This window comes from Harpia harpyja, chromosome 2, assembly GCF_026419915.1.
Source record: "Harpia harpyja isolate bHarHar1 chromosome 2, bHarHar1 primary haplotype, whole genome shotgun sequence".
NCBI classification, from domain to species: domain Eukaryota; kingdom Metazoa; phylum Chordata; class Aves; order Accipitriformes; family Accipitridae; genus Harpia; species Harpia harpyja.
The window spans coordinates 90,359,027-90,370,475 of record NC_068941.1 but is presented as its reverse complement, the minus strand read 5'-3'; the positions used below and the strand labels follow the sequence as shown (position 1 = coordinate 90,370,475).

At 50.0% G+C, this 11,449-nt stretch overlaps 1 protein-coding gene across 1 annotated transcript in view; it reads left to right on the top strand.

Moving 5' to 3' along the window:
- Nucleotides 1-431: 431 nt before the first annotated feature.
- DCTN1 (dynactin subunit 1) overlaps nucleotides 432-11,449 on the top strand; it is a 72,854-nt gene continuing 61,836 nt past the window's right edge. Inside the window, exon 1 of the mRNA XM_052780936.1 lies at nucleotides 432-1,487. Within this exon, the coding sequence (XP_052636896.1) occupies nucleotides 1,455-1,487 (33 nt within the window). The 5' untranslated portion in view covers nucleotides 432-1,454. The remainder of the gene's footprint in view (nucleotides 1,488-11,449) is intronic.

Below are 11,449 nucleotides of genomic sequence, written 5' to 3'. Positions count from 1 at the left end.
TGCCTTTTTGGTGTGTATCTGTGGTTTTCAAACTTTTCTGCCTGGTTCCTAAAGCAAAGTTTCAGTGCAGGTACCGGCATCAAGATAGCTGATGTGAAGCTTGCATTTCTTACTTGCCTTTCATAGAATAGTTAGGAGTCATCTGCAGCAGTGCAGGAAACAAGGATCAGAGGATATGTTCATTAATACAAGGATTCCGAAAAATTCAGCCCCCATATTGACCTATCAAGAACTTTCCGAGCAGGTTCCTCTTCACCCTCTTAAAAACTTCCTGATGACATTGGTTTTTCCCTTCAGGTAGTTCATTGCCTTTGTTATGGTCACTGCAATCAGGTGCTAAAATAGGATGCAGTCATAAAAATTCATGGTGCAACCCCTGTTTTGGAGACGGCCGCATGTGTTGGTGTCGTGGGGGGGGGACGGCTGGGCGCAGGGTCCCGGGCTGCTGGTGGGTGCTGGTGTCTTGCAGCTGTGGAGGAAGCTGTAGCACGAGGTGGCTGGGCATGGTGGCTTGCCAAAGCCCCTCCGTTAGCCTCGCTTGCCGTTTCACAGGCAGCAATTAATGCTGCAGACAGCTCTGAGAAGAGGGGCTGATGACTTCAATTAGACATCTATTCAGATCAATCAGGGAAAGAACAATTATTGATTTTAAAAAATGCCCCACGATTAACTGTTTGGTCTCCATGCCTCCCATCTGCCTGCGCTGTGGTTGCATGCACACCTTTACCCAGCGGTGCTGGGGTGCCGTACGAGGCTTGGGGGGTGTTGGGGAGAGAACCTGCATCATGGTGTTATTTTCCCTCAAACTTTGCCATGGAGGGATGCGGTGTCAGGGCAGGCAGGAAGAGCAAGGTATGGCTGATGGGGACAAACCTTGGCAATCGGCAAGGGGGATGGGAGGCACGCCGAGCGCTCCTATGGTGGTGTCCAGATGCGTCTTGGTCGGCTCCAGGCTGGAGGAAATTAGCGTGGCCCCTGCCCAGCACCCAGCAGTAGGTGCTGCCTGCACAGCAGGACAAGCAGGAGGAGGCTTTGTCCTTCCCGGAGCCCCGGCGCGGGTGGGCGAGCGGTGGCTGTGCCAGCGGCCGTGCCGGGGCCTTACCGTGGCTGAGCCGAGGCCGGTTGCCTTTCCTCCTGCGGCTCTACCAGGAGCTGGGTAGCGTTAGGACCCAGCGAGCTGGCAGCGCCGGTGACAAGTCTGGAGCAGCACTAGCGCAGAGTAGTCTCCATCAGCTGGGCTGGATTTTTGTATATCCCTGTATTAAAGAATCCTCTGCCAGAGAAGGGCTTTTTCCCCTTTCTGTGCGACCCAGCAGAGCCTCGCTGGGGGGACACAGCGATGGTTAGATCGGCTGAAACATGAAAAACCTCTGCTGACTTACCGCTGGCCATGAACTGAGACCATTATCTAAAAATAATAAATCTTTAAAATAAAGAGAGAAGCCAGCGGCAGCATGGCCCAGAGCAAGAGACACACATACAGCCGGGTAAGTTGGGGGGAGGGAAACTTATTTACAAACTCCCGGCTATGCTGTTAGATAATATTGTAATGTATCTTAATGCTATCTGTTGCAATGAAAAATATATCTATTTTTATACTGAAATCTAGATTGTGTTTCCTGTGCTTTCATGTTTCTGGAATTTGATATCTTCATCACTAACAATATCTGTTATGATGTACGGTGGGTGGATAAATAGTCTGAATTATATTAGCGGCCGTGTCCTTTTGATTTAAGTTAGTCTGCTTTTGCTGTTAATTATCACTGATAATGCAACGAGGCGTCAGCTGAGCCTCCGGTGATGACAGAATCTTTCTAGGGCTTTTCATCACAAAGATTTGGGGTTGTTTTCCTTTCTGCATCGTGTTTTTCCTTCCTCTTTGCTTATTTTCCAGGTTCATGGTGAGATACTGAGCTTCCGAGTGCCTGAAAATCATTTCCAGGTTTTACCGTATTGCAGTTAACCCTGGGCTGTGCGGTGGGCAGCAGAACCGGAGCCGGGCACCGGCCCTACAGCGAGGCCTTTCTTTGGAGTTTCTTTCTTTGTCGTTTTGTTCTTCCTCGCCAGTGTGGTGACATTGTGTCCCAGACACTTGCTGTTTTGGGGACCGGGCAGCGCGTTTTCGGCGTCTCTGTTACTCAGCGCTTGCCAACTTGGCAGAGTGCTTTGTAACTCCAGGGCCGGTTGCAGGGGCGGGAGGGCTGCACTTTGGCAAAGCCGGGGAGGGCAGACCCCTTCCCACCGCCTGCCTTACACCAGGTTCGTGTCCAGCCCGGGGGCTGCCCGAAAAAACCCCCGTAGAGGAGTGTGACCTGTGACTGCTCTGCCTGCCCAGGCAAGGGCGTTGTGCAAGAGCACAGAGCCCAGAGCTGCCCGTCGCCGGTGGGGCGTGCGTGTGTGATTTGGTCTCTGGCCGAAACAATTTGCTTGCGTAGTCACAGGCTGCTGAACAGAGCAGCTGCCATTCAGAAAAAGGCTTGGGGCTGCCGGCGATAGCGTGCGGCTGGAAAGTTGCTTTATCCACCCTGTGCAGGTCAAAGTGTGTTTCTGTGCGGGGATGGGGATGCAGAGCACGCCCCTGGGCTGGGAAATGATGTCTGCAGGCATACGAAGGCAGACTGCTTGAGCTTCCCAGGCTGTGTGTTTGCTAAATGTTGCTGTTTTCAGTGGGGGGGAGTGGGGCGAAGGAGGTGAAATTTCAAACCGAGTCTTGGCAGTTCTGTCCTGATAACTGCATTGAATTTTGGTCAGGCAGGATGGCAGCTGTGTCTCCTGGATGCGAGCAGGCTTATCTGCGTTTTACTCAAATTGCATTTTGAAATCAGTACCGTGGGGACCGAAGCTGCGCCAGACCTTCCGGCTGGGCTGGAACGACCGGCTGTCCTGGCAGTGTCTGTACGAGGGTTATAGGGACGTGTGGTCATACACCAGTGCTGTGGCCAGTGTCATTGCCGTCAGAAACACGTGAACCATCTGCATTTGATTTCTTGCTCCCCAGATTTGAGCAGAATGAATCCAGTACCATGGCGGTGTTTGCACGGTGGGGGCTTCATCCTGGTGACGCCTTGCTGGCTCATCTGCAAGTCTGACAGTGGCAGACCTGTGCCGCTCCAGCTTTTGCTGGGTGAGACAGCAGCCACCCCCACCGTGTCACCGGCTGACGGGTCTGCTCTTAATCCTGGGGTAATCCCCTCCTTTCAATAGGGACGGTATGGCAGCATCACACACTATCTGGTAATAACTAGACTTAACAGAAACTAGAATTCTTTCCAAGTCTTTCCTTATTCCAGCCGTGTTGGGTCATGTCTTGAATTTGAGGCTAAGAGCATTTTAACCTGTGGTCATGAATCTTGTCATGGGGGCTTTTCAGAGGTGGTTGCTGTGTTCAAGGTTTGGTTGAAACTTTTGATCTGTACTTTGAATGACAGTTTGAGGTTCAATTAGTCATATCTGCACAGAGGGAGGCGTCCCTGTGTGCCGGCATAATGATGTGAGTCTGGCTTCTGGAAGGAATACAATAAATATTCCTTGGGTTATCCGCTATAATAGAGCAAAACACTGAAACCGTCATGCTTGGATGAAACACAGTAGTGACCCAAATCATGCTCAAATCACAAGTCAAGTCACTTGGAATTGCATCCATTTTTCAGTGACTAATAACCAGTATCTTCAAAGAACTGAGGAAATGGTCTGTAAATGTGTGTAATACTTTAAACAGAGGTAAAAATGGGAAAACGTATTTCTGAGTGGTACCAGGTAGGCAGTTGTGCGGAGCAAGGTCTTCTATTAATGGAGCAGGGGGGCAGTCGAAGCGCAGCCCACGTGGCTCGCTCCTCACCTGGAGGAGGTTTCTTCTCCAGCCCTGTCCCTGCCTGTCCAGTGAGTGGGACGAGGAGCTCCTCCAGGGCTGTGCAATGTGCTTCTCCAAGCGTGATGGCTTCCTCCAAGCCACCTGCCTAGGGACTGTCCTGCCGCAGACCGGCCTGGTGCCGCGCGGGTGGTGATGGCTGCTCCGGTGGGTCAGTGTTCCTGGTTGCTTCTCCGGCTGCCCAATCCCCACTGCCTCCCCTGCACCCCGAGTTGGCCGTTGATACCCTACGGTGTAGGTTTGGGAGAGTGGGGTGACAGAATGCTGCCTCTGCTATCAGAGTACACTAATTTCTCATTTAATGTAATTTAGCAGCTTATTCACCCTTTAGACCATCACTGCATGGGAGTGATGACTGAGCTGTTATGAATTGTCCACACTGATGCTCGCACACATCTCCCGAGGGCTCCTGCCTAATGGAGAGTCTGTCAGCAGGTGAGTGGCCCCGGGGGGTAACTCTCTGGCCTTGTGTGTGTACCCCTTCTCTCCTCCCGTGCGCTGGCGTCCGTGGGATCTTCCTACAGCTCTGTGCTCCTCTGTCCTCTTTATTTGCCATTGGTGTATCACCACCTTGCTCTCTGTGCCCAGAATTTGGGTACCCAGAGCACTGGTGTGTCCTGCTGGAAAGGCTGGTGTGACCGGAGAGGATGCTCATACCTCCCTTGTTCATTTGGCACTGGCAGAAGATGACCTTTTGGTCACTGGTGGCAGGGGAGGAGTTCCCAAAACTCAGCCCCACCTGAAGTTCTGTCTGTCGGTTTTCCTGGAGACGGAGCCCGCCAGAGCCGAGGGCAGACCCTGCGGTGTGTGACGTGTGGCTCTTGAGACACGCTCTGGCTCTTAGGAAGAGATCAGTGAGGAGCCGGCATGTTGTACTGTGTCTGGAGACCCGAGGAAGTTCTGGGTTGTGTCACCGGCTGCTATGTCGGGCTGTTGTGCCCTGGTGTCCCCAAGGATGACCGTCCCCAAGTTTGCTGTACCTCTCACCCCTGCCTCCTTCCTCTGCAGCTGGCAAGGGATCGTGACCACAGCTGAGAGGAAAAGCTGCAGGTGGGCACCAGCCTCCCTGGCCCACCACCGACCTGGTTCTACCCTTCCATCTCTGCTCGGGAAGGCCATCGGGTCCCCAGTCCATGGTCATCCGGCTGGGAAGGTAGATGGGAATGCACTTATTTCTAGCTTGGACAGTTTCTCTCCTCTTAAAATCTGAAATTGTGGTCATCGCGTTGTTTTGATTCTTCATGAGAATACCAGTCTCTGGTTTAGCCAGGCAGGTTAGACCCTGGCTCGTCCAACAACACTGGAAAGCTGAGGCAAGACAGAGTCATCAGAGAAGTCAGCTTGATCCTTGCTTCAGTCCGACATACTGACAGCAGTGCGGGTCACGACAAGCTGCAACACAAGAAAAAGAAAATGTTGATCCTGGTGTGTTGCCCTGAGGCAGGGACAGCAGCAATCCCTGGCCGGGGAGCTGGACCCATGGCTGACCGGGCTCTTTGCAGCTCTGGGTCAGAGTTGCTGCTTACAGTTTTGGTCAGAGCAAAGCCCTGTGTGTTAACCAAACTGTGCTCCCCGGCACTGGGGGAAGAGCATGGTAAGCTCCTGACCTTAAGAACATGGAGATGTTGGTGAACGGTGTGAACTGTCATCCTTGCTTTGGAGAAGTGCAACTTGTTCTACTGTCTTATTTCTGGTTAGAAACAAAAGTTAGAGAGCCATCGCCTTGTCTTAAGGGCATGAGTATGTTAGAGGCTTATTCTGTGCTCTCCCTTCTTTCCTGAATGTAAAGGATTCAGGAAACATTTCTATTAAAATTACTGCTGATTGACAAATGGACCTTCAGGATGTAAGTTTTGATAGGTTTCTGTATTGGCCAGACTTACTTGTAGAACGTATGGCACTACCTCCGTGTTATCTGTGCTCTTCAGAGGCATAGCTTGATGTTAAGCTCAAAAAGAGTTACTGAATTTGAGAATGGATATTGCAGCAATCACATGTGTATTGAACGGGCTATCTGAGTGGGGCAGTTGGTGTGAGATCTGCTTTGGTGCCGAGGAGCGTGGTGCTTCTCAGTTTGAACTGCAGCGAGCAGTGCTGGGAGAAACAGGTGAAGGCCCTGGTGTGACATTAATGATCTTGTGGAACGATGGTTGAGATCCTGCCCTAAAAAAAGACCTGTGGGTAAAGGGTCTGTGGACGTTTTGTAGGAGCATGCTGTGATGGCGTTATACTCGGTAGGCTTGGCCTTTCTGCTTGAACTCTGTGGCCGTGCAAAGAGCCCTTCCCAGGAGTAGGAGGTGTTTCAGTGTTGATGTGAGTTGGGGCAAGTGTTCCATTTGTTCCCTTTGTAATGGCCGTGACCGTACCTGTCACCCCACCATGGTGTCTGTTCTGAACCCCTCTGCTCCTAGATGGGCGGCAGTCTGTCCTTCCCGCTGAGAGGCGGATGAACTTGGGATGGTGCAGTTTCTGGTGGGTCCTGGGAAGCTGAAGCCGTGGTGCAAAGCTCTGGAGTGGACCTTGCTGAGCCCCTTGAAGTCCTTTTCTACCCCTCGTGCTGTGTCCCAGCAGGTTCAGGGAGTACAGAATACTTGCGTACCTTCACAGGCGTTGTAAAGTAGAGAAACAGACCTTTTTTTTCCAGTTAGCACCACATCCACCCCGTTGACCCAGCAGAACTCCCTCTGTTACTGCAGAAGGGCCTTTTATGTGACCACTGAGTGACGGAAAGATGTTTCATCATTGCGTCAAGTTGACCGCATAAGGATGTGTGAGCGTGGGCTCTACACCCTGATTGATTGATTGATTTATTTGGAGAAGATCATAAAAATTGTAAAAACTGCTCGTAGGAGGTGGGAGGCCGAGGTGCTCTTGTGCAGGGGCCACTCGCTCGCTTCGGGCTGCCCAGCTGCCTGGGGGAGCTTGCTGGCTCCTGCTGAGGAGGAGGAGGAGGAGGAGGAAGAGCACATCAGAGGCAGGTACTGTGCATTGCCCATACCCTCCAGATCCCCATCAACCCCCTGCCCAGCCAGGGGCTCACACTGGTTGTCTGTTTGCAGAATGGGAGCTTTCTGTGGGGTGGAAGCACGTTTGACCCAGCAGATGTTTGCTACAGACAGTTTCAGGGAGCTGCACTGATCCATGTGTTGCGTGCACATGGCTTTGCAGAAGCCAGGCTGTGTGCCTTGCATGTGCCTGTCCAGGAATTTCCTTCTCCCCAGTGATGATTGTGCCTTATTTTACAGGTAGGGCTCTGTTCTCAAACGCCTGGCAGCCCTTAACTTCTCTAACTATTCTTGGCAAATTTATTTTTTTGTTCTTTTTTCTCAAGTGGGGCTGAGCAGTAACTTACATTAGGAAATCCTTGCTCTGGTGGATATGCAGCTTATGAATTTTCCTTTATAATCAGTCTTATTGTTGCCATTTTATTTGGGATGAGTTTTGTATTGGTAGAAGTTATCTTCTAGATTCCCAAAAATCACAATGTGCCAGTGGAGAAGGAGCTTCTGGACTTTTGAAGCGTGATTTGTAACCTCTCCATTTTGTGAATAGTGAGGTCCCACTTAGGAAGTGGAATTGGGGAATAGGGTTAGGGCAGGACACTACTCCAAAAGTTCCTCGGCAAGACGTTGTAAGCAAAGTGTGTTTGGAAAAAGTTATTCCAAAATGCTTTTTTTCTGATGTTACAAATTACGGGCTTTCTTGGGAAGGGAGGACACAGCACAAGCATACCATGGAATTAATAAGCTTTCTGTTTTTTAAAATGAAACCTTTTTTGATAGATTTACAAAATTATAATAATTTTATATTTGAGACTGAAAACATGGGTATCTACTTTTGGCAGATTTAATTGTATTAACTTTCCTCATTCAGCACTAATGAGATCTCAGACATGTGAGAAAGATGTTAATGACTTGTTTTACTACTTTCTTGTGGTGATGCATACCCATACGTTACTGTTGGCTGCTGTGTTAATTATAACATCTAACTAATGAGCTGAGTGACAAATAAACCCTGAGACTGACCCATGTTCATATAGGCTGAGGGGAGTCATGAGGCAAACCAAGACAAAACTTCTTTGAGATGTTGCTATTGTTAACGAAATCCATTATCTGGAGATGAAATATTGGTAAATAAATCTATTACCTGGAGGTGGACAGTGGCTTGTGGAGCGCAGGGGGCTGCAGCCCTCCCTAAGCCTGACAGCCAGGACTTGGGTGGAGTTTTGGGTTGCATGCTCACGTCTTTCCTGGAGTATGGAAACGCACATGGATCCGTCGGCTCCGTCTCTTCACGAGCCTCTCCAGCCCCGTCCCTGGGCTCAGCACAGGCGGCTGTTGCTCTGCTCGGTCGAGGGAGCATGTCCACGCTGCCGGTGGGACTGCGGATGCCGGCACCGCTGGCTTTAAATCCAGTGAACGTGGGCACTGTTAGCAGCAGAGGTGTTGTGCGTGGACTGCCGGGCAGCTGAGGTCCCAGCCGGGCTTCTACAGGCCTGGTGAAGTCCATACTGTGCCCTTTTTGCTGCTGGCCCCACTTGGGTAGGTGAGAGCGTAGCATTGCTTTACAAATGCTCTTGCCCCATTGGGATACGGGCAGTGTCTGCAGGGAGATGCTCTCTTTGGTCTGGGCAGGGCTTTGCTGGGAAAGAAGGAGGTAAGTGAGGGAAAGGAGCTAAGAAGCAGCTAATGCTAGTTTGGGAGTTGTTTTTGACTGATGCAGTGTTTCAGTAGTGCTTTGCAGACATCAGTTCTCTCTTTCTGAAGTGTGCAAATATTAGAGATGGGAACGGATGCCAAAGGCTGAATTTCCATGGTTTTATTGACCAGCAGCTTTGGGTGAAGTTCTGTTGTTCCTGGGACAGAAACACAGCAATGTGCCAAAGCCAGCGGACACACTGCAGGAGTAGGCAGTACAATGGAAAAAGTGTCCTTCGTCCGGGACTGGACGCATCGTGCTCATTGCAGCTAGGTGCCTTTTGGTATTTACTGGAACACAGCAGCTGGGACAGCTATCTATATATGTGTGTTTTTATTTTTTTAGGTCAACACCCCCAGAAATTTTATGTTTATGACTTGGAGGCTTAGTCTGAACCTAATGCTGCAGCCATAAATTACCTGCCAGTGCGTACCAAAAGCCATTTATCTACCCAGCTCGGGTCTCTGCCAGCAGAGATGACCCGGAGGGCTGAGCTCACCTGCGGGCACCGGGGTGGCCACGCTCACCGGGGTACGGCACTACCACCCCAGGGCGAGCAGGGGCTGGGTTGCCTGGGAGGGATGGACAGGTGCCCAAAATAAAATATAGAAAATACCCTTCTCCTGGCTGTCCGTGGGCACCTCCAGAGAGAAAATTGGGGTTTTGTGGCTGCTAGGGGATTTTCAGTTGTTTTACCATGTAAAAAGTAACCTTCAAATGCTTTGCCTGTGTGACTGAGTACGTAGAGAAGAAATACGAAGCCCTCTGTCTTATTTGCTAATGAAAATGCTAGAACTCATTTAAATGAATCTTTAAAAGGGGATACTACCTGAGTTGGCAATTTTTTCAGACTACTCAACAGATTTACAGTAATTTGCATAATTTTCTGTTTTGCTGTGGTAATGTAAATTATTTTGGTCTACCCTTTCATACCACTACAGAGAAGAATCCTGCACTGGGTATCTATTTATAGTCAGGAAAATTGCACATCCTGGAGGCTTTTACCTGCATTTTGATTTTTCCAGTTGCTTGACTGCAGAGCAGAGGCTTTCTGGTGCCAGGACGGCTAGGGTGTGAAGGGCTTGCCAGGCGCCGAGCTGCATGATGGTTTTACTCTCCTTTTCAGTAAAGTCTGGTGTTAGTTTTTTTCTGCTGCACTAATTGGGTGGTTTGCTGCAATCTCAGGGCGGTTTGATGCGGGGAAAAGGTCTTTTCTTTTAAACAACTGCATGGAAAGGAGTCACTGTGGCAGAAAATCGGTGCTGGAGCATATTGCAAGTGAAATGTGGTGGAACTTCCAAACAGGCTGATGGGGCGATTCATTCGTTTGACTCTGCTGCTAATTCTTAGGAGATGGTCTCTGGAGATGGTTTTGCAAGGAACAAAGATGTGCTGCTTGCTTTATTATGCATCTCTGCTTCATAATTTGTAAAACAGGCCCCGAAGAGGTTTTGTGGTTTAAAAAAAATCAGGAAATTCTTTTTCCATGTGAAGTCCCAGTTTTTCTTCCCTGGAGAATTTATGCGACTGCTGGTGAGGAGGAAAGTGGCACTGAGAGCCCGGTGGTGGGCTCTTCTGCTGTGGCTCCACCGGTAATTGCCCCAAACTGGCAATTCTGGCTTACAAGACTCCTCACCTCCAGCTCTGCTGGCTGTCCCTTCCTTGTGGTGGGCATCTGTCTGCAGGTGTCTGTCTGCAGCCACATTGAAACCTGCTCGTGAGATGGTGTTTTTAAAATTGGTTGGGGCAGCACACTGGGGAGGCTGGTCATCCATGATGGAGAATGGGTGAGAAGCTGTGGAGAAGGAGGTCAGGAGCCTCGTAAATTGGCTTTGCTGTCAGAAAAACTGTAATGTGGAGCCATGCTGTATCCTGTATCTGATTGCTTAAAAATCTAGGTGTTTTGGTTCCTGTTAGTATGTACTTTTACTCGGATTACTCTTTGGAAAGGAAGCGAGGAAGACAAGCTCTCCCTCAGCTCCCATGCGAGTGCTCTGCAGAAAGCGTTCCCCAGACGCCCACGTGCAGCCCACAACACCAAACATGATGTTGCTGCAGCAGAAACGGTGAAGTAGTTGATTTTTGAGGCCAGTTTATCTGCTACCGCTCTACAGACTGATGCTATAGAAAAATAAAAACGAAATCGCTTGTAAGGTGAAAGCCTGGCTGGGTTATCTCTGTGCTCTGAGCCTCTTGTCTTGTCCCACTCAATGCAGCTGAGAGGCTGGTTCCTGGAAGTCGCGCTCTGCTCCTCCTGAAACGTGTCCCTGGGCTTTTGTCCGCCGGTTCTGCTGCCGGCTGCCTCCTTGGTCGTGAGCGTCTGCTCTGCGTGCTGCTGCTGGCACACGTGGTTTTGTCCTGCTTCACCGTCCGTGCTCCTCTCCTGGCAGTGCAGCTGCGAGAGGGTGGCCGGGAGCATCTCCAGGAGTTTACCTGAGACACATCCCAGTTTTGTGATTTGGGAAGTCACCAGTGCAAGCTGAGCCTAAGATGGGATGTGTCGTCCTTAAAATAACAAAAATCAAAATACCACGATTTGAAAAAGGGTTTGCAGGACTGGAGCTGAACTTAGCCACAGGAAGACAGCGTGACACTTTTACCTTATGAATTAGCAGTAAACCTGCCTGCTTTCTGTTAACTAGGTACATTATTTATCAAATCGGCCAGAAACAACACTGTGCTGGTACAAGTCCGATACCTTCAGTTTATAATCTTGCTTCCTTATTTCCTCTGTAAGCACATTCTGTGTTTTAACCTTAGCCAACACATGTTGAATTTGTGTGTGAACACTCATGGTATGGATTTTCCACTATCATTTAACTGTTAGTACAAGCGTAAGGTCCCTTATCCCTGGGGCAGCGCGTGTCCCTGGGGAGCCGTGCC